Source organism: Bos javanicus, chromosome X (assembly GCF_032452875.1).
Source record: "Bos javanicus breed banteng chromosome X, ARS-OSU_banteng_1.0, whole genome shotgun sequence".
In the NCBI taxonomy this organism is placed as follows: Eukaryota; Metazoa; Chordata; class Mammalia; order Artiodactyla; family Bovidae; genus Bos; species Bos javanicus.
In genome coordinates, this window is record NC_083897.1 from 81,046,353 (window position 1) to 81,073,011 (window position 26,659).

At 41.6% G+C, this 26,659-nt stretch overlaps 1 protein-coding gene across 2 annotated transcripts; it reads right to left on the minus strand.

Moving 5' to 3' along the window:
• Positions 1–685: 685 nt before the first annotated feature.
• GCNA (germ cell nuclear acidic peptidase) lies at positions 686–26,136 on the minus strand. 2 transcript variants are annotated; one of them, XM_061409732.1, is made up of 11 exons: positions 25,985–26,136; positions 24,423–24,477; positions 16,415–16,461; positions 15,969–16,005; positions 13,459–13,541; positions 10,695–11,045; positions 7,631–7,706; positions 4,276–4,420; positions 2,984–3,122; positions 1,801–2,005; positions 686–1,507 (listed from the first exon to the last, which is right to left on the minus strand). In XM_061409732.1, exons 2-11 carry the CDS (start codon positions 24,467–24,469, stop codon positions 1,258–1,260), a joined length of 1,380 nt encoding a protein of 459 aa, XP_061265716.1. In that variant the 5' UTR covers positions 24,470–24,477; positions 25,985–26,136; the 3' UTR covers positions 686–1,257. The 2 variants fall into 2 exon arrangements, with proteins under 2 accessions (XP_061265716.1, XP_061265717.1); XM_061409733.1 differs by lacking the exon at positions 25,985–26,136 and adding an exon at positions 24,620–25,014.
• Between the last annotated feature and the right edge of the window lie 523 nt (positions 26,137–26,659).

The following is a 26,659-nucleotide window of genomic DNA, read 5'->3' on the forward strand; positions in this document are numbered from 1 at the left end:
AAAAGCATCAGTGATGCTAGACTAGGAAAGATGTTTGGGGTAGGCCGAATAAGAAGTTCCCAAATGTCCACACTCTAATCCCTAGAACTTGTGAATGTGTTAGTATGTTACCTTATTTGGCAAAAGGAAATCGAGATTTTCCTGGATTATCTGGGTGAGCCCAATATTATCACAAGGGTCCTTAAAAGGGAAAGAGGGAGGCAGGAGAGAGAGTCAGAGAAAGAGATGTTGCTGGCTTTCAAGACAGAGGAAGAGGGCCATAAACCAAGGAATGCAAGTAGCCCCTGGACGCAGGGAAGACAAGGAAACTGATTCCCCCAGGGCCTCTAGAGAGGAATGCAGCCCTGCCCACACCTTGAGGTCTGAGGTCTACACCAGGCTTCTGACCTCTTGAGATGGAAGATAATACATTTGTGTTAAGTCACTAACCTCCTGGTAATGTTTTGGCAGAAATAACAAAAAAGTACAACATTGATTTCAGTCTATATTCCAGACACCTCCCCAAAGTGGGGAGGTTGTTTAAGTGCTTAGGGGCAGTCACAAAAATCCAAGAGAAACCCGAAGTGGAGGCTGTTCTTCCAGACACATCCTGGAAAGCTTATGAAATCAGGGGTCTTGGACAAAAGACCCAAGGGTTTGTTCCGCTCTGGACATGGGTTGTCAATGAACAGACTTTGCTAACAAGTAAACAGCAAAAAACATTTTATTTTTATTCCATGAACAATTACATTGCTTAGGTGGCTTCTTTATTTTACGAACAAATACATTGCTTCAGATGACTTCATACAATGTCAAGAACAACTCAACTCGTGAAGCACATTTCTCTTATTTCTATGTAGGTGTAACAGGTTCCATCAGACAGAAGCCTTGGTTTTGAAATACTGACTTTAAAACATGTTCTCTTTGCAGCATGTCTCTCCTTCTCTCAACCTGCCACTCTCAAAAACTTATTTCTCTTTTGCATTTCGTTCTACATGTTTTGCATTTCGTTCTACAAGTTTACATTTTGTTCTACATGTTAAGAATAGTATATAAGACCCAAGGTAGATCCAAAGGGCTCTTGAGTATCAGCACAAAATGGTTAGCAACAGAACCCTTGGTGAAGCACAATCATCATTAACAACAGGAAGCGTTTTTCAAACAATTTAAATTCTAATATTCATAGTTTCACAGCATCAAATATATCTTCTTAAAACTCCTTACTAATAGATGAAGCCAAAGATGACTCATCTTACACAAATACATTCTCAGATAACCTCAAATACCCTGACTTTGTTTTTTGGCAAAAAAATCCTTGCTGAGCTTTCTCATCACATCCCCATGAGTTATCCCTTCTGTCTCCCTCTTGACTTTTCTGTAATTCTCCTGTACAAATTTGGCAAATGGCCTCACGTGGGGCTTAATGGGGGTTCCATCTTTCCGAGTTAGTGGCAACATGACCAGAGAGCCCTTGCACCTGGCACAGATGAGGCGGGAGGTATCCAATGATTTGCTATAGCGCCCGACCCTAAGGAGAAAAGAGACACCACACAGCAAAGGAATCAGTTACTGTACCTCCACATCTTCTCAGAGCTGCTGGCCTTGGGTCCAAAGCCAGACGTTTTCTGTGGGATCTCAGAAAGTGGGATACCAGGAAGGGAATATGGTCAGGCCAGCTCAAAGCAGAAGAGAATGGAGAAAGAAGACACAGAAAGGTGTAGAGAAGTTTTACTCAAGTCAGATAGCTATGTACTTCCTGAAGAGCCATGTGGAGGCCACAGTAAAAACATAATTGGAAAAGTCTAAGGAGAAGGGTCTTACCTGTATTTGCACTGAGTACACTCGTAATGAATCTTGTAGTTAATCTTGTAGTTATGGCAACGGGTGACCTTGGGCAACTCCGGGTGCACCATATTCGATTTTCGGGCATAATATCTCCACATGTCACCATGAGAATCACGGATGCCATCGAGCAGCCAGGAGGCTGCATGGCATAACTCATGGGTCAAAGTGTCTCGGAGTCGGTCTTAGGAGAGGAATGGAAAGAAATCCTGAGCCTTAAACCAATTACCCCTGGTCTGTTACCCAACCACCCCTAGACTCTCCACCCGACCAGACCCACAAGCATATGTGGGCAGGAAGAAGTGTTATCTCCCCAGGATTCTGAAAGTGAAATTTCAACCTACTTCAACCCAATTTTGTTAATGGCAGAGAGCCTCAGGTGAGCAAGTGCATTCAGAAAAGCTCCAGTGTGCTCTTTTTATGGGACACTGCTACAAATACATCCAGCTGAGACCCAGTCGCCACCCTCCAAGAACATCAGTAGGGTTTAGTCAGGAGAAGCTCCATGGAAAAGCTGGGCAATTAACAATTGGCTGGACTGGCAAAATTATCAAGGCCTTTCTAGATGTGGTGGGAAAAGTGAGCCAAGGTTGGGGTCAGGAAAGTGTGCAGTCTATTTTCAAAGCCAGCATGAAGAAAGTCTGGCTAAAGCACAGGTGGAATAGTGAGAGACAAGACTAGCCAATGGAGGAGGGCAAAGTACAAAGGCCTCGTAAGCCATACTCCAGGCATTGGCAAGCCTGAGGTTTCCTATCAGGAAATCACACGGAGCAGGGAGAAAAATGAGGTGATAGGGGTCCATAGCTGGGCAAAGGCAAAGACAGAGAAGGAATGATAATAGGAGAGTCATTATGAACATCCAGTGATAGGCTAGATATAGGGACCCTTGAACTTGTTATTGGGAGAATGGAGATGCTGCCGCCTGCAATGGGGAGCTGCAGAAATTAAGTTAGGCCCGGCAGAAATATGGACAAACTAGACTCTCAGTGGTGGTGAGACATCCAATAATAATGTCCTCCAAGCAACACACAGTAGACCTGTCCACCCAGGAGTGATAGGGAAAGCTGTGATACAGGCAGCCAGAGAACACCAGCACCCAAGAGTAACCCTTCAGGTGTGGGAAGGAAGCACGGTGGAGGAGCTACCCTACTCCCACCATCACCTGCAGAGTCACAGACTTTCAGAGAAATCTGAATCTTAGCAAAACGCTCTCTCTTAGGGTATCGAAGCTTGCCAGTGGTGCATAAGCCAGCAGTTCTCAGCATCTTATTATTCCAGACAATGTCGATTTTCTCCGGCAACTGAGAACAAAAAGCAAACAAGAACAAATCAAAAAGCAGTTCTAAAGCAGACCAGAAAGTAACAACTCAAGAGTTTTGCAAATCTAACATTCCGGGGAGAATAAAATGTAAACTGAAGCCCAGGTAAAGACAAGATTGTTGCAAGAATATGAATGCAGAATCTCTGCTCCCTTGCATGGAGACAAAAGTCAGGGGCAGCCAAGGAAAGAAGGACACTTCTGCTGGGCTAGGAGACAGAGACCGTGCAACTCAGAACACTTAAGGTTCCACTCATCAGAGTCATCTGATGTAATATCAGTGTCATCAGGAAGGGCTCCAAAGGTTGGGGAACCTTTAGAAAGATCTAAGAACTTTCCATGCAGAAAGTTTTGTCACCAGAGACAATAAAGTCTGAAAAACCTAATGACCACAGGTCTCTCTGCCTCCAGACTCTCTCCTATCCAGTCCACACCCCCATGCTACTGACAAAACCATTTCTTTCAGCAGCCACTCCATGGTATATCATATTCCTGGGCAGTGGTGCCTACTGATTTCAATTTAAGTTCCTCCAACCTGATTCCCAAGACCCCCTATTAACCAGGCCTACATCAGCTAACATGTATTGCTCACCATATCATAGGCCTTGTTCTAGGTACTTCAGGGGGATTCACTTACCAGGCCTAACAGTAATTCTGTGCAGTAGGCAGGAGGTATACTACTACTGCCCCTGCTTTACAGATGAGCAAACAGAGGTTCAGTAACACCCAAGCTGCCATAGCTCTTTCCTAGTATCCTTAACACAAACCCTCTCTTCCAGATAGTCAAGCCTCAACACTTGTCATCTCCCCAACCACTGCTGTTCTCTCCCCTTACCATCCTTCAAGACCCAAAACAAGTCTCAGTTCCTCCAGGCAATCCTATTTCCCAACTGCTCAGGCTCTCAGTGATTTCTTCCTCTGCTGATCGCCTGTGGTAGGAACAGTCTGGACCACATACTATAACCCACAAAACATTCCGTTTCTTTCACATATGCATGTCTCATCTCCCCTCCCCATCTAAACTCACACTTCTCAAGGGCAGGAAATATACAGTTAGTACATCAGCACATCTCCTAGCACCCAAGAGAGTTGGGCATACAGCAAGTGTTCAATAGGTGCTTATTCATTGACTCTACCTTTTGATCAAAGACAGATCTGTTAAGCAGAGCATAGATTTTCTGAATCAGTTCATCCTTATTGCGTTTGTAATTCCTTCCAGAATACTCCTTTAAGTTTTCAAGGCCATGAAAGAAACATCCAGGTATTTTGCACTGAGAATTCCTGCAAAAGTAAATTCAGCTGAGTTTTATTGAGCAAAAGAAATCAATAGAAGAAATGCATATATACAGGTCACATCAAGAGAGACTTAGAAGACTCGCTGGTCTCTCTTCCTTCCAGCTCCTGCTACGAGGGCATCTCCTATAAGGTTCCATTCATAGCCTTTTTGCCTTCACTCCCCGCACACTGTCAGAGATGTGAAGCCCATGGTTCCAACCCCAAAAGGAGCGACCCCATACCTGGATCTGCAGTCTCCACCTCTCTCCTAAGATCTAGTTTTGAGTTTACAAGTGCCCAGTGCAAATTTCCAACCAACTAACCTGAGTATGTCTCCAGCTAAATGTGTTTAATTGTCCAACTTTTGTTACAATAGGCTGAAAACCCGAGACATTTTAAAATCCATTTTCTCCTTCACCCCATATTCAACTAGGCACAAAGACAGATCACTGTCTGCTTCACATCATCTTTTCCAGCCAGCCTCTCCTTTCTACCCTATTGTTATCACCCTAGGTCAAGTTCCTGTCCTCTTCTCTATGCCTTGCTACTACAACATCCCACTGTGTTCCTTACCTACAGGCTCTTTTTCTTCTAATCCAACCACACACATATACCTTCAGATTAATTTTCCTAGGCCATGTTCCAGTGATGTCCCTCTCTGTGTGGCCTAACATTTAAGGCCCAGGTCAACCTGGTTCCAACCTCTATTTCTAGCTACCATTTCCACTCTGGCCAAAGCGAGCAACTTAAATGTTCCCAGGACATGGACTAACATTTCACATAGTTCATTCATACCTTGGCAAAACGTATTTGTCCATGGCCTAGAATAGTCACACCCCCACTTCTCCAGAGACCCACCCTCTGTGGAGTGCTTCATCAATTGCCAAGAATTTCTTCTTTACATCATCATATTTAATCGTCACATCATCCTCTAAAGAAGCCACTACTATTCTTTCCATTTCCACTTAGCACATGACAAAACAAAAGTTCAGAAGTTAAATGACTTACCCAAAGTTCAGAGACACTGAATATACCGACCCAAATCTCGTGGTCTTTCCATTAGACCACTTTTGCTGTCCCATCTTTCAAGGCATAATTCAAATGCACAAAGAATAGTGCAAAAAAAAAAAAAAAAAGGAAGAAGAATAGTGCAGAGCCCATAAAAACACACACTTGTAATAGCTATTTATTTAAACTGAAGCATTTTAATCTTGGCTTGGACAATCCACAAATCCAAAAAGATCAGCCCACAGAGCTGAAAAGATAAACCACTAGCAAACATAGGGAAGTGTTTCTGACTTAACAGAACTCCTGAAACAGAGATTTTGCCAAGACACTTGTTACTCCTTAAGTCACAAAATAAAACCCTATGAGAGGTACCCGGGTTACAGGTGGGGGAAAACTACCAGACAAGACAAAGGCAGCTAAAGTAAGAATCTCTCACCCCAAAACCTGATATGGGTGACTAACATTTCTGCCTCCAATTATTTAGCTCTGAAAGCAAATTTGCATCAGAAAAGGTGGCAGATAAAAACCTAAACCCTCTACAGACCTCAGCAGAGAGCATGACCCCTGCATGTATCTGTGCTCATGTCAAGCAGCTTGTGGCTTAGCAAGCCTTCACTTCAGTGGTGATGCCACTCTACTGCAGGCTGAGCATCTCCACATCAGAGGAACCAACAAGACCCCAGACGGGTACATCAGACACCATGACCAGCCAGCAGCCTCCATGGGAACAATGCTGAGAACAGGAAGCCTACAGACTAAAACAGGAAGCAGCAAGGCAACAGTGAAGAGTCCAAACAGGCCAGCCTTCTTTGGATGAGGCAGAGGACAAAGACACAAAGGAGCAGCTTCTTCCTTCATTCATCTCATTCTCTAGCAAAGCAACCTGGGACCTACCCCAAGACACATGTCCCTAGAAGCAAAGCAGCTTAAATATGGATCTAAGAATCCAGACAAGAAGCTTTGCTAAAAGGGGGCCCATCTAAGAAAGGCTACACCAAACTGAAGAGAAACACAGAAACAGAGAGCCTCTCTACTCAAGTCCAGTTTCTCTGTTGCCCTCACGCCTGACATATCATTTTTCTTCTCCCCTTAAGATGCATTTATTGCCCTAAAATACAGGTAAAAAAAGAAACATACAGTCCTTCAAATATAATCCTTCTTTTGTAACATAATTCAGATGGAAGTATACATTATTCCTGAATGCAAGTTAAAAAAAAAAAGTATGTTCACTCTATCACATTTTTAAGAGAAAAAGTGAAGTTCTTGGAATCTAAGTGAGGAAATGCATTTTTTTTTGCTTCCTTTGAGCATTAATATGTCTTTGGTCTAAATGACTGTTTTCTAAAACTGCTGTTTTCACTATCAATATAATATATAACAATATAATACCAGTATCAATATATAAGTAACATAGCTTAATAACGATAAGTGGACTGCAAGCAATCCCTTTCACCCTAACATTTAAGATACAAAAATTAGCAAGAATATATAGGTAGTAAGAATAAGGGTTCATATAAAATAAATAATCAACAAGGATCTACTATACAACTCAGGGGACTATACTCAATATTATGTAATAACATCTAAGGGGAAAGAATCTGAAAATACACACACACTGAATTGCTATGCTGTATACCTGAAACTGAGATGATATTGTAAATCAACTAAACTTCAATTTAAAAAAAAAACTTTTTAAAGGGTTCATCTGAAACCCTGGAAGATAATCTTGACTGCCTCCCCCCAATTCCAATGGATGGGAACACATTCATTCTGCCTTCTCAGCATTCCTACTGCCTTTTAGTTCTGTGAAAACTGGTGGCCATAGGGCTGTATCTAGACTGAAAAAATTGATCTTGTTTGGCTACACATCATTTAAACAATCTGAGTTTAAAGACAAAGGAAATCTCAGAGGCCAGAGCTGCTGTGGGGGTAAAAGCTCCAGTCTGCCCAGAACTGCTGGGTTCTGTGTGGAGTGCCCACACCAGCTCTGCTAGGGACAGGGAAGAAGGGGGCACAGAGGTTCCTCCTCTCCCCACCTTCCTCCTGCTGCTGAGTCTATCCTCCCAATTCAGGGATGTAAAACTTGTCCCACACTGCCCACCAGACCTCTTCACCCCCTCAAAGACCCTCCCACGTGACCAGTGAATGGCTTCGCATGTGACAACTGTGCAGTCAATTCCTGAGCCACTGACTGTGAGCAGTACATACCCAGGCTCGGGTTTTTCAGATTTCACTGTCTTGGGTTTCTTCTTTGAAGGCTTACGCTTCTTCCGTTCTTTAACAGCTGAAAAGATAATAGTTCATCCATACCCTGAAAATTGGTACCAACTGGCAACTAACAGGAAGGTAAACCCAGGAGAGGCCCCCACAGACAAGCCCAGAGTAACATTTTACTGTTGATAAAAACTAAAAAGGATAAACTAAAAGCTTCTCTCTGAAGCATGCATCCTACTCTATTAGGGGGCATGAAAGGTTTTACCTACATGAGTCACAGAGCTGCAGGCAGAGTAAGTGGGGCAGGATTCTATCCTAGGCACCGAGGACTATTATGAAGCTACATGAATATACCATAGGGTAGATTGTGGGGACAACAGAGGCACAAGCAGTATAAGAAATGGTATGGCATACCAGTCAGAATGGCTGCGATCCAAAAGTCTACAAGCCATAAATGCTGGAGAGGGTGTGGAGAAAAGGGAACCCTCTTACACTGTTGGTGGGAATGCAAACTAGTACAGCCACTATGGAGAAGTGTGGAGATTCCTTAAAAAACTGGAAATAGAACTGCCTTATGATCCAGCAATCCCACTGCTGGGCATACACACTGAGGAAACCAGAAGGGAAAGAGACACGTGTACCCCAATGTTCATCGCAGCACTGTTTATAATAGCCAGGACATGGAAGCAACCTAGATGTCCATCAGATGAATGGATAAGAAAGCTGTGGTACATATACACAATGGAGTATTACTCAGCCATTAAAAAGAATACATTTGAATCAGTTCTAATGAGGTGGATGAAACTGGAGCCTATTATACAGAGTGAAGTAAGCCAGAAAGAAAAACACCAATACAGTATACTAACACATATATATGGAATTTAGAAAGATGCTAACAATAACCCTGTGTACGAGATAGCAAAAGAGACACTGATGTATAGAACAGTCTTATGGACTCTGTTGCAGAGGGAGAGGGTGGGAAGATTTGGGAGAATGGCATTGAAACATGTATAACATCATGTATGAAACGAGTTGCCAGTCCAGGTTCGATGCACGATACTGGATGCTTGGGGCTAGTGCACTGGGACGACCCAGAGGGATGGTATGGGGAGGGAGGAGGGAGGAGGGTTCAGGATGGGGAACACATGTATACCTGTGGCAGATTCATTTTGATATTTGGCAAAACTAATACAATTTGTAAAGTTTAAAAATAAAAAAAAAAAAAAAGAAAGAAATGGCGTGGCATAGCTCACACACTTGCTTTGAGGAGGGTGGTTCCCATCCTAGGCAGCACCTTTATCCAGTATGCAAGCCAAATTTTCTTCCTTTGTCTAGCACCCATACTGCTAGTTGCTCCAGCTAGAAATTCATTTATCACTGGAAAATTCTGAAAGAGATGGGAATACCAGACAACCTGACCTGCCTTCTGAGACATCTGTATGCAGGTCAAGAAGCAACAGTTAGAACTGGACACGGAACAACAAACTGGTTCCAAATCAGGCAAGGAGTACGTGAAGGGTGTATATTGTCACCATGTTATTTAACTTATATGCAGAATACATCATGAGAAATGCTGGGCTGGACGAAGCACAAGCTGGAATCAAGATTGGCAGGAGAAACATCAATATCTCAGATATGCTGATGACACCACCCTTATGGCAGAAAATGAAGAACTAAAGAGCCTCTTGATAAAAGTGAAAGAGGAGAGTGAAAAAGTTGGCTTAAAACTAAACATTCAGAAAACTAAGATCATGGCATCTGGTCCTGTCACTTCATGGCAAATAGATGGGGAAACAGTGGCAGACTTTATTTTTTGGGGCTCCAAAATCACTGCAGATGGTGACTGCAGCCATGAAATTAAGATGCTTGCTCCTTGGAAGAAAAGCTATGACCAACTTAGACAGCATATTAAAAAGCAGAGACATTACTTTGCCAACAAAGGTCCATCTAGTCAAAGTTATGGTTTTTCCAGTAGTCATGTATGGATGTGAGAGTTGGACTATAAAGAAAGCTAAGCACCAAAGAATTGGTGCTTTTGAACTGCGGTGTTGGAGAAGACTCTTGAGAGTCCCATGGACTGCAAGGAGATCCAACCAGTCCATTCTGAAGGAGATCAGTCCTGAATATTCATTGGAAGGACTGATGCTGAAGCTCCAATACTTTGGCCACCTGATGCGAAGATCTGACCATTGCCAAAGACCCTGATGCTGGGAAAGATTGAAGGCAGGAGGAGAAGGGGACAACAGAGGATGAGATGGTTGGATGGCATCACCGACGTGATGGACATGAGTTTGGGGTAAGCTCCAGGAGTTGGTGATGGACAGGAAGCCTGGCGTGCTGCAGTCCATGGGGTCACAAAGAGTCAGACACGACTGAGCGACTACACTGAACTAGCTAGAAATTCATGTATTTAGGAGGTAGTACCCTGCCCTTCATTGATTTATCTAAAAGTTATTAAACATCTATTACATGCCAACTACCAGGCTAGACTTTGGGAGAGACTAAAAGATGAGTGAGAACCCTCTCACCAAGAGGCTCACTATCAGGACTTCTCTGATGGTCCAGTGGTTAAGACACTGTGCTTCCACTGCAGAGGGCATGGGTTTGATCCCTGGTCAGGTAACTAAGACCCTGGATGCTGTACGGTGCAGCTAAGAAAAAAGAAAGAAGGCTCACCATCGACTAGGGGGACAGATTCATAAAGATACTTAACACAGTTATGTAAGTGCCCTTACTACTGATGAAGTCTGGGAACTTTGGGAACCTGGGAGGGAGGAGAAGCTCAGACTTACAGCTTCCTACAGCAAAGTGGCAATTAGGCCTGGGAGCATGAGGACAACAAGGCCATCCCTCCCCCTCCTCAGAAAGAGCCTTTTCACTGTGATGGCTGCCACTCTTGGCCACTAGAGAGCTGCTGAAACATGGCAGAGGGTTAATAAGCAAGACAGACTCTACAAGACAGACGTATCTGGGGGAAAGGGAACAGCGAGCCTGGCTGGCACACTTGTTGCACTAGGCTTAGTCAGTGGGACAGACACACTTGGTTTGATTGGCTTACCAGGTGGCACAGTTATGTTTTTGGTTTTATTTTTCCTTTTCCTTGGTTGTTCCACCACAGGTACAGGATCTTCATTAGTTGACAACTTTCCGTCTAAAATCTCTGGTTTATCTTTAGGATCATCATTTTGCAGCTGGCAGAGATTTTTCTGAAGACTCTGATTACCAGTTGCAGAAGAGAACTTGTGCTGGAGGACAACAATCTCATCCTTTTCGTCAATTTTGACAATTTTGTCCCAATCATACGAATTATCTATCACCGCAGGTTTCTCCAAATCATCATCATCACTGATAACTATTGGAGGCTCCTTGATCAGCTGCTTCTTAGTATCAGACACTTTCTGACTCTTACCTGAAATTTGAAACACAATCATGTATAAACATACTCCCCCCACCCTCACACCCCCCTCAACTTCAGATTATTGAGCACAAATTAAACAAGCCAGGAACTGTGGTATAATGAATCATAGTTAAGAATCAGTTATTTTAGACTGTTTTCCCTCTGCTACTTTATTTTACTGAGAACAGTGACAGATAAAATAGCAATTCAAACCCAGAGGCAATTTTCAAATCACATTCTCTGAGTAGCACCATGGAGGTGCTCAGGGGTTCCCACAGGTCTGAAACTTGTATATTTTCACTGGGCCAAAGCAAAAAAAAAAAAAAAGAAATGAGAATAATAAAGTGGGTTCTCCCTGCGAATTAAGCCTGGTTTCTGTAACTTAAAGGACTGTACTTTATTTTGAGATTATGTCGTCATTAAACTTTTGGTGCTCTTTATTTTATGAAATTATGCTGACAGATGATAGTTGGAGTTTATTTCCATCATTAGACAAATTAAAAATTGGCAATCCTTTGTTATCCCCTAAAATTTCTTTCTTAAACTAGTCCATAAGTCCAAAGCTCTCAGAAACACTGATGTGAAAATGAGGAGAGAAGTTCTGATGCCAGCACCAAGAGGCCCTGGGAACACTGGGATGGTCCCCAGCCTCACGGAGGACCCATCCATTCATCTAGAAACAAGGGGCAGTATGCCTAAGACACAAGCTGTCTGGGTTCTGCTCAAGAGTTCAGCATCTAGATTTCTATGATTCTGGATGTAAAAAATATAAATCACAGCACAGACAAGTTATAAAAATGTATTTATGGTGCAAAAACTCTTTATCCTAAAATTCCATATTTGGGATAATATATTTTGAGTTTCATCTATGATTTAAATTATCAAAGAACTTAAAAAAAAGAACTGCAGATATGCAGTAAGGAAGGAAAAAGCAGTGGGTATTCCTATCGGAAAAAAGTCATCCTTCCTAAAAGATTTAAAGATTTCCCACATGCAACTTAAATTCTAAAAAGTAGGGACAAAAATGAACAAATTTATAAAACAGAAACACTCACAGACCTAGAAAACAAACTTCTGGTTACAAAAGGGGAAAGAGGTAGGCGAGGGACGAAAGATAATTTAGGAGTTTGGCATTAACATATACACACTACAATGTGTAAAATGGATAACCAACAAAGACCTACTGTATAGCACAGGGAATTACATTCAATGTCTTGTAATAAACTAAAATGGAAAATAATAGAAAAAAGGAATATATGTGTGTGCGTAACCTAATCACTTTGCTATGTAACTAACACACCTGAAACTGACAAAATATTGTAAATCAACCCGATTTATGGATCTTCTGATTAAAGGAGTCAGCAACTGACTTTGGCTTTGTCATTCAGGCCCCTACGCTAAAGCTACGTCCCCTGGGGCTCTGTGTACATTGCAGAAGCTTGTCATATTACACCCCCTACTCTGCACCTGGACCTCCGCCCTATTCAGGCAATCCACTCAGAGCTAGAGAGGAGGGGAAAAAAGAAATCAGATGGGACAGGTGATGAAACAGTAGGAGATGAGGGTTCCAAGCCACCTATCCTTTCCCTGCTCTGATATCCCAGGTTAACTAGCAGAATCTGGCCAATGCTATCTCAGGGGGTAGTTACCAAAGTAGCAGCCAGAATTTTTACGGGTGCCAGTACTTTAAGCAGGTGCCTGTGTCTCTTGCCCTATGTCAGGTCCTAAGCAAACGGAGATCAGTAAAATACTATCCCAAAGGTTTAAGAAGCTCCTAGTCTTCCTATGTCTCAAACCCACTGAACAGGTTCTGAATTGCAAGTAAAACTCCATACCTCCTGAAGGTGATGAGGGCCTCTGAATTCAGAGGCAAGGATCTGTTATGGCAAATACACACTAAGAAAAACAGGACTCTCTAGAAAATATAAAGAGGGTAGCAAAAGGCAAAGACAAACAGCTAGACAGAGAAAACAAGTGTACCCCTGAGAAATCACCGCCAGCTAGCCTGTAAGCCTCACACATCCTGATCTCCATCAGACTGGAAAGAATGCGTCCCTTCCTCCTCCCTGTCATCCACACACAGAGATGAAGAGTGGAAGGCAGAAGAGCAGCGCAACATTCATGTTGCTCAGGGTGAGTTCCTAAATTCCTCTGCTCCTGCAACATAATGCTGAGTAGGTAAGAACCCTACAGAGGGTGATGCCTGGGTTCTATGGTAGCAGGAACAGCTGCTGCTCTGTTAGGAAATTAACCAGGGAGTGCAGAGGACCCAGCCATATCCACATCCAGCACATAGGAAGGAAAAACAGTGGCACTCACTACGGAATGATTCAAAACAGAATGTTTGCCAACTCTCATCCTGAGATGACTGTGTGTGGTGAGGCTGCACTGCACAGCTCTTTCTCTAAGTTAGTAGTATACTTGCCTTTGCGTCTCATTTCACGTATCTTAGGTTTCTTTCTCACAGGGATGTATTCATTATCAGAGTCTGAGTCAATCACCACGTAGCTGAGTGACCGGACAGAGAAAAACAAAAGCATGAAAGCAACATTCTTCTTTTCATTGCATTTTCTATTATACTTTTCTCCAGTGAGCAAAATCACTTTGAAATGATTTTGTTGGTTTCCCAAAGTAACTCTGTTCCCCTCCTCTGGAACTACTCAATCATTGTTCCTGATTTTCCATCTTTCCTACCTTCCTACCAAACCTTTCCATCTGTCTGAATCCTTTCAAAGGGAGGAATCTGTCTAGTATTGAGAGTTGAAGTGGGCTGTCAGAGGGTATGTGTTCAAATGGTTTTGGTGTGAGGGGAAAATGATTAAGGAAAAGTCTAGTTAATTGCCATTTCTCTATCCACGTTGAGATCCCCCTACCACAGATGCAGAGAGGCAGCCTCGGTGGGGAGGTTTCTCCCGGGTGCTACTCTTTGCAGCCCAAAGCCAGCACCACCTCTCTAAGTGAGCAGTATCCCTGTGACACCCAGGATGCGGGTGTTGTGGGCACACCTCTGGGACTGTCATTCTCAGCTGTCCCAGGTATTTGGGTCACATGTTCCAGAAGGCTGAAATTCATGACCTTTATTTCCTACACGGTGTATAAGTGTGATATACCTTTATGATGAGAGAGAAAACTACCTAAAATGCTGCTAGAGAACTTGTCTGCCCTCGTTACAGACACAAATCTATTCATCCATTTCCTTCATATTCACCACTTTTAAGCTGCCAAGTTTATAGACCTTTGTTCTCTTGTTCACCATTCATTCCATCCTTAAAATTCTTGACTCCTGGGACACTATTTGATTTTGGTTCTCTTCTCACCTGTTTGCCCACTCCTTCTCACTCATTTCCCTTCCTTGCTTGTCCCCAGGTTTTATCCATATCCCTTTCATGCCAAGCCAATCAATCCCTAAGGATTGGGTAAACATTATCTATCCACCAGCCCAACTTTGCTTCTGACTTCTGGCTCCATAGTGCCAATGTCCTACCTGGATGTCCTATGGGTAGGGTCAATTTTTAGTCAGTCTACACAGGTACAGCCTCACCAACTGTTTATTGGTGGCGTCTGTTTGAACCAGTCAGGCAGCCATCCTGACTAATCCCTGTCTGTATCTCTTGGTTGTTAAATGTTTTTAATATCAGCCCTGCCTGTAGGCCCCTCAATCTCAGCATACCCAAAACTGAACACATCACCTTCTTCCCCAAATCCACCCTTCCTACAGTATCCCACAGATAGAAGGCCCCAGAACTGGATCAAGATCTGTGGTCACTCCAGGAAGACACCTCGAAATGGATTTTCTTTACATATTTGTTCAACATCTATCTAGTGGAGACAGGAAGAAACCAATCGGATATTCTTAAATTTATTTTCAATCAAGGGCTCTATAGCATATAATACTGAAAATCAGGATATTTCTAAGGATCTATGACATACCATTCAAAATGTAAATCGCAATGATGGAAATTCTGCATCTTTGTGGTGATGGTTTACAGTACCTAGTCCATATACATACCATATACGTTTGTCAACTCATCAAACTGTATATCTAAAAAGAGTGAGTTTTTCTGTATGTAAATCATACCTCAACAGACCTAACTTCAAAAATATAAATAACAAAACTGATCATTTCCAATAGATAGCTTTATACAATGCATTATTCAGATCTAGAATTTCAGCTGATTGCAACTGCTGACTTCACACATTGGTGTCAGGCTTGGTGGCTTGCATGCTGCAAAAATAATCAACAGAGATAAATCAGAACTAGCCAGAAAAACATTTTCCCACTTGACAGCATTATTTTGTCTTCGTGTGGGAAACAGAAATGACCAATTCACATTCCTACAGGATTCAAGGAGCTGATATGGAAACAAGTTATTTCAGATTCATTCCAGTAAATTTAGCACTATAGTTTGGCACCTGGGCAACACCCCGTAGTGTAGCAGAGGACTCCTAAATAGGAAAAGTAGTAGATAATGCTGACAGGTTATGGCCAATTCACAGAGGACTTTAACTCCTAGGCTTACCTATTTGATTTCCCTTAGATAGACAATTTGAATAGAAAATTAATATGATCAAAGCAGTGTCTCACGAGATTAATCTGGAAGCGGAATACTGACTTGATCAGAGGAGGAATAAATCAGGGTGAGGAGCCCACTTAAGAAGCCCTTGCATGAATACAAGGGTAAAAACTGATAAAGGCCTTAGTAGTGGAGACTAGAAGTTAAGGGATGGTTCAAAGAGACATGAAGAAGAAACTGACCAATTAGATAATGGGCCAGTGATAAGGAGTCTAGTATTTTGAACCCAGTTGTGAGATCCAACACCCATTATAACCCTGAACATAGGATTCACAGAAAAAATGTGATTTTTATTCTGAAATCATCTTACCCAAACATTATTCCTTTAAAAAAGTCAACTTTCACCAATTCTCCTACCCACCTGACGTTGTTGATCTTCATCTTCACTCCAGTTATATCTGAATCAGACAAAGAAAGAGGGCATTAGTAAGCATGTGAAGCATGGTCAAATCTGATTACCTATGTCTTTAACTCCCTAAAACCAAAGTCCATAAATTAGACTTGGTTAAAATTTATGGTGGACTCTTTAAGTCATCTCCCATGAGAGACAGAGAGGAGATAAAAGTACAGAGATCTATAATGGAAAAAAAGGACAGGAAGCAAATTGGAAAAGAAGCACAGAGGACATCCTCTGCTCCTCACAGTAGGGAAATAAACTTTGTTTCACCAATCTAGAGAGCCCTAGAAGAAACAAAGCTAGAACAGCTTATACCAAATGTCCAAAATCACATTTCAGTCATCTCTATGAAGACATGGCTAAATTACGCTTTAGGTTGTTAATTACTGTTTTGAGGAGACTCTACTTACAGCAGTCAGGATCTTCATCACTGTTTGAGTCCACAGTAATAATGGGACTGCAAAATAAAATATGTTCTGTTTTAAAGGAAAGCTACTAACATACGTTCTGTTTTAAAGGAAAGCTACTAACATACATTCTGTTTTAAAGGAAAGCTACCAAAGGTCAAAAATCTCTGAAAAGAACCACCAATCTGAGTTTCTGAAATGTAAAAAGGCTTTTAAGGGCTTATGAAGTGAAGATCACAGTAGTAGAGGAGAAGAAAAATTAGAAGCCACGAGCTGCTCAAAGCTGCTTTGTGCTCTACTGCACAAAGTCAGGGAAAGAATGTTAGTTGAGTATGATTAGCTATCAGTGAGAAGCCTGTTTTCTGCCCAGTGGTATATTTCTATTTAAAGATATGAGGACTTCCCTGGTGGTCCAGTGGTTAAGACTCCACATTCTAATGCATGGGAAGCAAGTTCAAATCCTGGTTGGGGAACTAAGTCCACATGCTATGAGGTAGGGCCAAAAAGTAAAAAATAAAGTTAAAAATAAAAATAGAGATATGAAAGTGAATTCCAAGAAAGGGACCACAGGGAAAAGGACTTGAGGATGCAGAGATTACAGTTAAAAATCAAAAGGGCAAAAGAGCAAGGGGGACACCTTTTGGGGCTTTGCTGCTTGTAAATGCACAAATGCTGAAGTGCATTTCTTGGGGAGAAAACACAGGGTGATTTCAAACTTGCAACTGCTCCCTGTGGTGAACCATGACATTGGGTCCATTGCTTCCCTGCCTCACAATTTGCCAGAGGCCCTAGCACTCATTCTACCCCAGCTAGCAGCAGGCTGCTTGGCTGGTTGTTTGAGCTTCACATTACAGTCAGCCCTCTGTATTGAAGGGTTCCACATCTGCTGATTCAGTCAACCTCAGATGGAAAACACTCAAAAAAAATATGCCAGCAAGTTCCAAAAAGCAAAACTTGAATATGCTACATGATGGCAATTATTTATGTAGCATTTACATCATAGTAGGTATTATAAGTCATCTAGAGATGATTTAAAGTATACAGGAGGATGTGCATACAACATATGCAATTATCACAGTTTTATGTAAGAAACTTAAGCATCCAAGGATTTTGGTATCCAAGAGGAGCCCTGGAAGCAATCCCCCCCCCTACCCCAGATACTGAGGGACAACTGTACCATCTGAGGTGACACCAAAGCACATTCCAGCAGGGGGTTCTTTAGCTCACCAAATAGCAAGTGACTGGACAGCCCCTAAATCAGCCACTCATGATGATTTGGAGAGTCTCAAAATCCAGCTCAGAAAAGCCATACTTCCATGCTGGAGCCAGGTTCCAATTCTAGGACCTACTCATGGGTAATCTTATTATGAACTATTGTGACATACAGCTAACAGAGGAAAGTAAAGTGCTGAAGAAATTGGGCATCATAGCTCTAAGGTTTAACGTATATTTATATTCCTTTACATATTTATTAGGTTTTACAAAATATTTATAAGGTTTTACATATAAAAATCAGCCTTAACCACTTCTTGTAGACTTTTATTTTGGCCTTGAGATTGATTACTGGACTGATTATATACCTTTTAAACACACACGTTGGCTCACCCCCTTGATTAAGTTTTCTATTCATTTATTGGTCATTGCACACTGGACTTATTCAATAGTAGGCTTCAGGTCATTTTTGTTCAATCAAGAATGAAATCTCTTGATTTCCTAGGTATGGGTCAAAACGTGACTTTGGTTATATGAAATCTATTATCAATATACATCACTACATATAAACTAAAATGTGATTCATACATCATCTATCTTTTCACACACTTCTGTGTTACACACACACATGTGCATTTTCTTTAGAGGTCAAACAAAAGGAATCAGGGATCAGAAACAGGACACAAAAAGTTATACAACAGAGTTCCACTCTAATCCCCAAAGAGAAAACATCGAATTCTGGGTTGGCAGGTAACCAACAGGAAAAGTAAAAAGGTCTGAGGACAGCACTAAGGAAGAAATAGGTGGTCAAAAAAGCAGAATGTAGTACCCTTTTCAGTAAAATTTATGACCAGGAGTACAAGTCCCTAGAAAGTGTTTCAAGACTCATGTCACTAGGTGCATATTAGAAAATATATGCACCTAAGAAAAGCCATTTGGCTTACCCAGAACTCTACCATGGAAGGACTAAGAAATTATATTAGAAAGCTTTGAAGATACATCAAATAAAAGCCCTTGAAAACTTTTAAGTACCCAGAGATCTTCCCTTTAAAACTGAAGCCATAAACCACACAGATTATGCTTTTCTATAACTACAGAAAAAGATATAAAAGAATAAATATCAAGTTATTAGTAATTATTACTTCAAAAGAATGGGAGAGTGTGTACATGTGAGGTTGACTCTCACTTTTTACTTTAGATGTTTCTGTATTGTTTATTTTTAACATGGGCCTGTATTCTATTGGTAATTTCTGAATAAATATGGAATAATTAAAAAGGATGGGTACATCTATGGTTCATTCATTCATTGATTCAGCCATTTATTTAGCATCTATAATAGCCAGCCCACTAGGTGACCCATTTGCTTTTCTGATCCAATTATTTTTAAAGTGAGTCTAACGGGGCAATTTTTACAATATGGGATTTCTGCATGCTTATTGTGTGGTAGTCATTAACAAAACAAAGAATCTTGTGCTTAAAAACAAAAAAACAAAAACTACTCAGTGAGCACCAGAGAGTATGAATTAGGCTTTGATTGCTCAGTGAAAACCAGTCCCCTACTCTTTGTATTATGTATCTCAGTAGCATTTCTGCCGTCAGAGTGCCAAAACCTCAACAACCTTGTCCCATAAATCACTGGGAAAATAAGAGGTAATCACGCAGGAACACCCTCATCCTCCCACCAACAAATCTACTGACCTGTCTGTAACTAAAACCGACTCTGCCTTAACAAGGACCACAGTGTCCCCTCCACTATCTAAGGCCATACCCTCCCTTATTCTTTGGATCTCTCCCCTGCAGCCTTCTCAAGGAATTGCTTCCTGCCATCTTCCATGCTGTGCTGCAGGACTGACCCCTCTCCTGGGTCATTCATTCGACTATCCCTAGACCCCATGTCCTCCAGTCTTATATTTCTAGCCTTGAACTCTCCACTGAACTCCACCTATCTATGTGATATCTTGGATATTTACTAAGTATTTAAAGTGTGACATGGCCAACACAGATTTTTTTAATTTTGTCCTTCCATTCTGTTCCTTTACAGTTTTACTCATCTCAGTTAATGGCACTACCATTAAACCAGTAATACAAACCAAAAATTTAGGAGTCATCCTTGATTTTGCTCTCTTACCTCTCATATCCAATCCATCAGCAAGACCTGTTGGCTCTACTTCTAGAGTGTATTTCATCTAATCTAATACATTATTATATGTACCTCTAAGAAAGGAAAAAACACTATCAAATGATGACATGCTATCAAATGTATGAAGCATCCCAGCCTCAGAAATGTTAAGATGTGGGGAAAGTCTCTGAACTGAACGATAATATATTCTATACTTACCCAAATCTCTCCAACTTCACCATCACCACCCTACCCTACTCTAAACCATCATTACCGCTCACCTAGATTTCTGTAAATCAAACCTGGGCCTCAGTTGTAAAAGAACCATTTATCTCAGAGGGCTACTATGAAAATTAAACAAGATCTTATAGGGTCATGTACTTCTCCCCCATTCACGGCATTTACACACTATACTATTTATTGCCTGTTTATATGCATCTATCTCCCATTTCAGACAGTAACCTGTACATGGATCTCGAAGTGTGTCTGTTTCATACTGTTAAGTACAAAGTCAGTACTCAATAAATATTTGCTGAATAAATGAATGAATCTCAAAAAGTGGTTCCAAAGATCCCTTTCATTATTTTCCATCCTCCCACCCGCATCCCCATTGAACCTCATTTTTAAAGGATTTTTTGTCTATTAGATCTCGTTAAGTAATATTTTTCCACTTAAAAATTTAATTACATATATGAAAACTCAACCCTTAGAATAGAAGAAAATAATAGCAAATGAAATAACAAAGGATTAATTTCCAAAATATACAAGAAGCTTATGCAACTCAATAACAGAAAAACAAACAACCCAATCAAAAAGTGGGGGAGGGGAGTGGGAAAAAGACCTAAACAGACATTTCTCCAAAGAAGACATACAGATGGCTAGTAAACACACAAAAAGATGCTCAACATCAAGAAACACAAATCAAAACTACAATGAGATATCACCTCACACCGGTCAGAATGGCCATCATCAAAAAATCTACAAACAATAAATGCTGGAGAGGGAATCCTCTTGCACTTTTGGTGGGAATGTAAATTGATACAGCCACTATGGAAAACAGTATGGAGATTCCATAAAAAAACTAGGAATAAAATCACCGTATGACCCAGCAATCCCACTACTAGGCATATACCCTGAGGAAACCAAAATTGAAAAAGACACATGTACTCCAGTTTTCATTGCAGCACTATTTACAATAGCTAGGACATGGAAGCAAACCTAGATGTCATCGACAGATGAATGGATTAAGAAGCTGTGATAAGTATATACAATGGAATATTACTCAGCCATAAAAAAGGATCACATTTCAGTCAGTGCTAATGAGGTGGATGAACCCAGAGCCTATTATATAGAGTGAAGTAAGTCAGAAAGAGAAAAACGAACTATCATATATTAACACATATATATGGAATCAAGAAAGACAGTATTGATGAACCTATTTGCAGGACAGCAATGGAGATGCAGACATAGAGAACAGACTTATGGACGGGGGGAGGGGTAGGAAGGAGAGGGTGGGACAAATGGAGAGAGTAGCATGGAAACATATACATTAACAAATATGAAATAGATAGCCAGTGGGAATTTGCTATGTGACTCAGGGGACTCAAACTGAGGCTCTGTGACAACCTAGAGGGGTGTGAGGCTCAAGAGGGAGGGGACATATGTATACCTATGGCTGATTCATGCTGATGTATTGCAAAAACCAACACAATATTATAACTATCCTTCAATTAAAAATAAATAAATTTTTAAACGGGGGGCCTTTTAAAATATCTACTCAATACTGTCTCAAGATTTATCAATAAAAAAATTTTTCCCAAATGAAAAAAATTAATTACATATATACACCCATCTATGAGACAGTTTGAAGTACAGAGTCAGCCTAAAGCAAAAATAAACAAACAACTAACAATATCACCTGCATTAATGAAAATACAGTGCCCAGATACTGAGACATAATGGCCCTAACTTGCAGCGGGGGCAGGTGGAGAGCTTGGCAGGTTGCTGTCCAGCCTCAAGAGCAATCTCCAAGCAGAAGTCCAGCATCTGGTCTTTGCATCTATAGCTTCAGGAATTCAGGTTTCTCAATTTTTCATCAAATGCTAGAGGAATGATTCCTGTTAACCAAGTTTTCAAGGGGCTGATTTATAAAGCAGAATATACTTGCTTGCTTCTTAGGGGAGAACTAATGACAACCAAGTGCCCTGGGAATTCCCTATTTGGGGCATGTTACTGAGGGTCATGGAGAGAGCCGGGACTTTACCTTGTGCATTTTTGATCACACACACACATTACTTTGATTCTTTAGTTGAATGCTGCAACTAGCATCTTTGTGCATTTAATTACTTTCATAAATTGGATTTTTCTAGGATTGAGTTCCAGAAGTCAAATTACTCAGTCTAAAGTAGGACAAATTTTATAGCTCTAAGTACATTTCCTTATTTGTTTCCAAAGGGTCGTACTAGTTTACGGTGTCAGGAATATTACTATAATAAGACTAAATATTTAAAATTTGCTAATTTAAGCAGTAAATAATTTTAAATTAGCATTTCTTTCTATTAATTCTTAAGATATGTTTCCAAATGTTTGTTTGCTGCATTCTTTTATTAATCCTCCCCATTTTAAAGGCTATCAAGAAAAAGTGTTTACCAGACAGTTTTGTGACTGATAAATACACAGGAGTAGAGAAACACTTTGTCCCTGTTCTTCCAACAGTCCCACTTCCCAGAGATAAATCATGTTTCTTATTCTTTTAGAAAAGTTCTCAAGCATAAGCACATACCCCTACAAGTCAAGTGCACAAAACTTTTTTCTTATAAATAGTATTATGCTTTATGAATTATTCTGCAGCTTACAGTTTTTGTCTCAAGCATAAGCACATACCCCTACAAGTCAAGTGCACAAAACTTTTTTCTTATAAATAGTATTATGCTTTATGAATTATTCTGCAGCTTACAGTTTTTGACTTTATAGATCTTAGTACTTCTACTATCAGCATATATAGTTCTTATCACTTTTTTTTGGATGATCCATAATTTATTTCAAGTACACCCTTAGGATATATAAACTCCTTCCAAATTTGTGTTATTACAAACAATGCTGCAGTAAACATGCTTGTATGTATTTCTCAGTGCACTAGTAATTAATCATACGTCCTTCATCCACAGAACTGAACAAAGACCAAAACAGTCTGTGTATGTTTGTATGTGATCCAATGAGCATGAGTTACAGGGAGAAGGGACATGGGAGAAGTAGGGGGAAGGAGTCAAGAGAAAGTAAGAGTGAACTACAAAAAGAACATGTATGAAACAACCACTTGTTTTTAAAAAGAAAAAGTCCTTGTAGTTGAATTACTGGCTCAAAGGACATGGACATTTAAAATTTTCATATTGCCAGACTGCACTCCAAAAAGGTTGTACCAATTTACAGTCCTACCATGACCGCATGAAATTTCCCTATGGATTTGCCAACACTGGGTATTATCAAAATTTTTTAAATCTTTGCTAATCTGATATATGAAAAATGGTAACTTGTTTAAAATTTCTTTAAATAATAAAATTAAAATTCGAATAAATTTTAATGACTATAGGCCATTTGTATTTTTTCCCAGATAACTACCTTCTAAAACTTTTGCCCATTTTCTCTTTGTTCACCTTTTAATTGTTGCTTTTATTTATTTATTTTTTGGCCATGCCACATGGCTTGTGAGATCTCAGTTCCCCAGTCAGGGAATGAACCCAGGCCACCAGTGAAAGCCTAGAATCCTAACCACTAGGCCACCAGGGAACTCCCTAATTGTTAACTTTTTTCTTTGTAGACTAAGGAAGATAGACTTTTATCATAAGTAATACAAATATTTTGTCAGTTCGTTCATTTTTATGTTTTTGTTAAGATATTAAATTTACAAAGACATTCCTCACTTCAAAATTATTGGAAATAAAATCCAGCTATATTTTCTAGCATTTTTAATGGTTTCACTTCTAATTTTGAAGTATTTTATCCGTGTGTAATTTATTTTGCTATAAGGAGTGATGAGGTAAGAATCCAATTCTTGCTGTTTTCCAAATGGTCAACCAATTATCTTCAAATTATTTGTCAGTGAATCTATCTTTTCCCCACTGATTTGAAATGTCTTTTTTTCCCCATCATGAATTAAATTTTCATATGCATTTGGGTCAATTTCTAGACTCTCTAGTCTATGGTTTCTACTTTCTTCCACACCATACACTTATCTGTATGTTTATCTTACCTAGAAAGAAGAAAAAGAGAGCAACCTTTCAGGAAAATGAAGACTTAAGAGATGAGACAACTATTTTAAAATACCTATCACGGAGAAGAAAAATACTTCATCTGTGCACTTCTAGAGGGGCGTACTGAGAACAATGGGGTGCGAATAACAAAAGGACAGACTTGATGGTCATCAGAATGACAAGCTTTCTAGAAATTATGTTCAACAACGCATTAAGTTGCTTCATGGAGTTGTATACTCCTGGCCGCTAAAAGAGCTCTTATATAGAGGGTTTATGCATTGGATAGGAGGCTGGACTCCCATGATTCTAAAATCTCTTTTCACAATTCTCATTTTATGACTAACCGAATTATACATTATGTAGACTCTAAATGACATAAATGTATACTTTTTAAGAAAATCGGTTTGAAAACAATTTTTTCAAATCTCACCATTTATCATCCTTGGTCTTCAAACCGTCAACCCCTTCTTTGGACATGTCCACATCTGTTAAGAAACCAAAACTAATTAGATGTTTCTACACTCTGCATTTGCCTTTAAGCAGCTTCTTCACTGTAACTTAAAACCAAAACTTCACTCCATGAAATAAGAAGTATTTAAATTTGTTTATTGTCGACCTTTCTCCCACCTTGCCCCACCAAGGTCAGTCAGAACATCCAAAGCACATGGGGGCTCCTGATGTTATGTCACATCAACCGCCACCTATTACAGAAATAGGCGAGAGCACTCATTCATCAGCCTCCAGATCAATTTTCTCTCTGTTATATGGCTTTAGCATGCGCTATTTGGTCCCTGGCCCAATGCTCTTTCACCCTTAAATGTATTCCTAACCCACACACACATCACCACCCTCTCCCCTCTTCCCACATCTTTGTTTCACCTACTTCTACCTCACACCCCAAGAAAGTCTTCCATCAGGCTTTCACACCCCACCTTTACCACCTCCCTACTTCTGCTCAGAGCTAGACTTACACAGACCAGGCCACACATGCCCACACACCTCAATCCAACTCACAAATTCCCCAACCCCCTCCTCCCAGAGGATCAGGTCACCCTCCCCCCACACCTCCATCTTCCTACTGTCACCTTCTCCCTCAGCCAGTCTTGCAGTCATCAGGCCTCGAACCCTCTGTTCACCATCATACTCAACATAGTGCCTCCTCTCCCCGTCCTTTGCCTCCCCCTCCCGCCACCTTTGCACCAATCAAGCCTACACTCCTCCTCCCTCCAGTCTTGAACCAGTAAGACCTCGACACCTCCACCACCCCTCACGCACACTTCCACTCACCGTGTTTCTGCCTCTTCTCCTCAGGAGATCCTTCACAAACAGGTCTAGACCTTTCTCCTGCTGCTGCCTGGAGCCAGCCTTGCACCAATCAGGCCTCGACTCCCACCTCCTCTTCCCCAGGGACCTAGACCCCTCCCCCATCTCACCTCCCAGTGCCCGCACTAAGTCTTGCACCAGTTGGGCCTCGATTCCTCCATTCCCCCCTCCCACACTTGCCTCTCACCCCTAGCTGATCAGGCATCGACGCCCCTGCCTCCCTCCCAAACCTCACCCCACGCCTCCCCCACCCCACCCCTCCCCCACCCACCCCACCCCTCCCCCACCCTCCCCCAGGAACGCACATGCACCCCTACCCAGCCTCCACCCGCCCCTACCTCCATACTCCAACCTCCATCCAGTCAGCCTTCCACCCTGCTGCAGTTGCATGCCACCTCCCAGGCCTCTATTTCCTTATGCCCCAAACTGGTATATCTGCTTGCCCATCCCCCATCTTTAGCGGAGTTAATATTACTAATACATGCACAAAAATTCCTTCTTCCAAAAGCATTAGGTGCAAACAGGCAAAATATTTTGCCAAAATCTCAGTCTCAAGATTCACGGACAATCAGTGTCCAGGGCTTATGGTGGTCCTCACTTTAATGAAGTCTGCTCAACCGCAACAAGTTTCAAGATTTGCTCTCGCTTTGGTACCCTCGGTTCACCTACCTGCTTCTGCAGCCTCTGGCCTAGTCAATCGCTGCTCTCCTCAGACAAGTGGATGGCGTGCAAGGTCCCGAGCAACTGTAACAAACGCCAAGCGCAAGCCCTTTTATAGAGCCCGGGCTCAGCAATTGGTAGGAACTGACGTATTCCCGCCCTCCCTATACCCACCTATCAGTGTGTTCACCAGGCAGATTCAAATTTTTGCGGTTATGAATTTGGCGCCCTGGAACAGTGCTTCCGGAATCACGTGCATTACTTCTACAGTGAATGCGCCATTTCACACAGAGAACGTAGTTTAGCGATCCTTCATTTTGGGGGGCGACAGGGAAAAACCGAGCCAAATCCTCCGGAAGTTTCATCATTTGCAAGGATTTGAATAAGCGAGCCCCGTTTCTTGCTTGAATTGCCCATGCCTCTAGGTTCCTTTGCCTCCCTCAATCACGCATGAAGTTGAGGAATAGGGGCGTGGGGGTGGGGGCACAGGTGTGGGCACAGGGGCGCAGGCGTGGGCATGGGGCGCAGGCGTAGGCACAGGGGCACGGGCGTGGGAGTGCAGGGGCGGGGGGCGTGAGGTGTGGGGGGGGTGCGGGGGCGGGAGGCGCGGGTGGGGGGGGCGCGGGGGCGGGAGGCGCGGGGGCCCGTGGGGGCGGGAGGCACGGGAGGCGGGCCCGCGGGGGG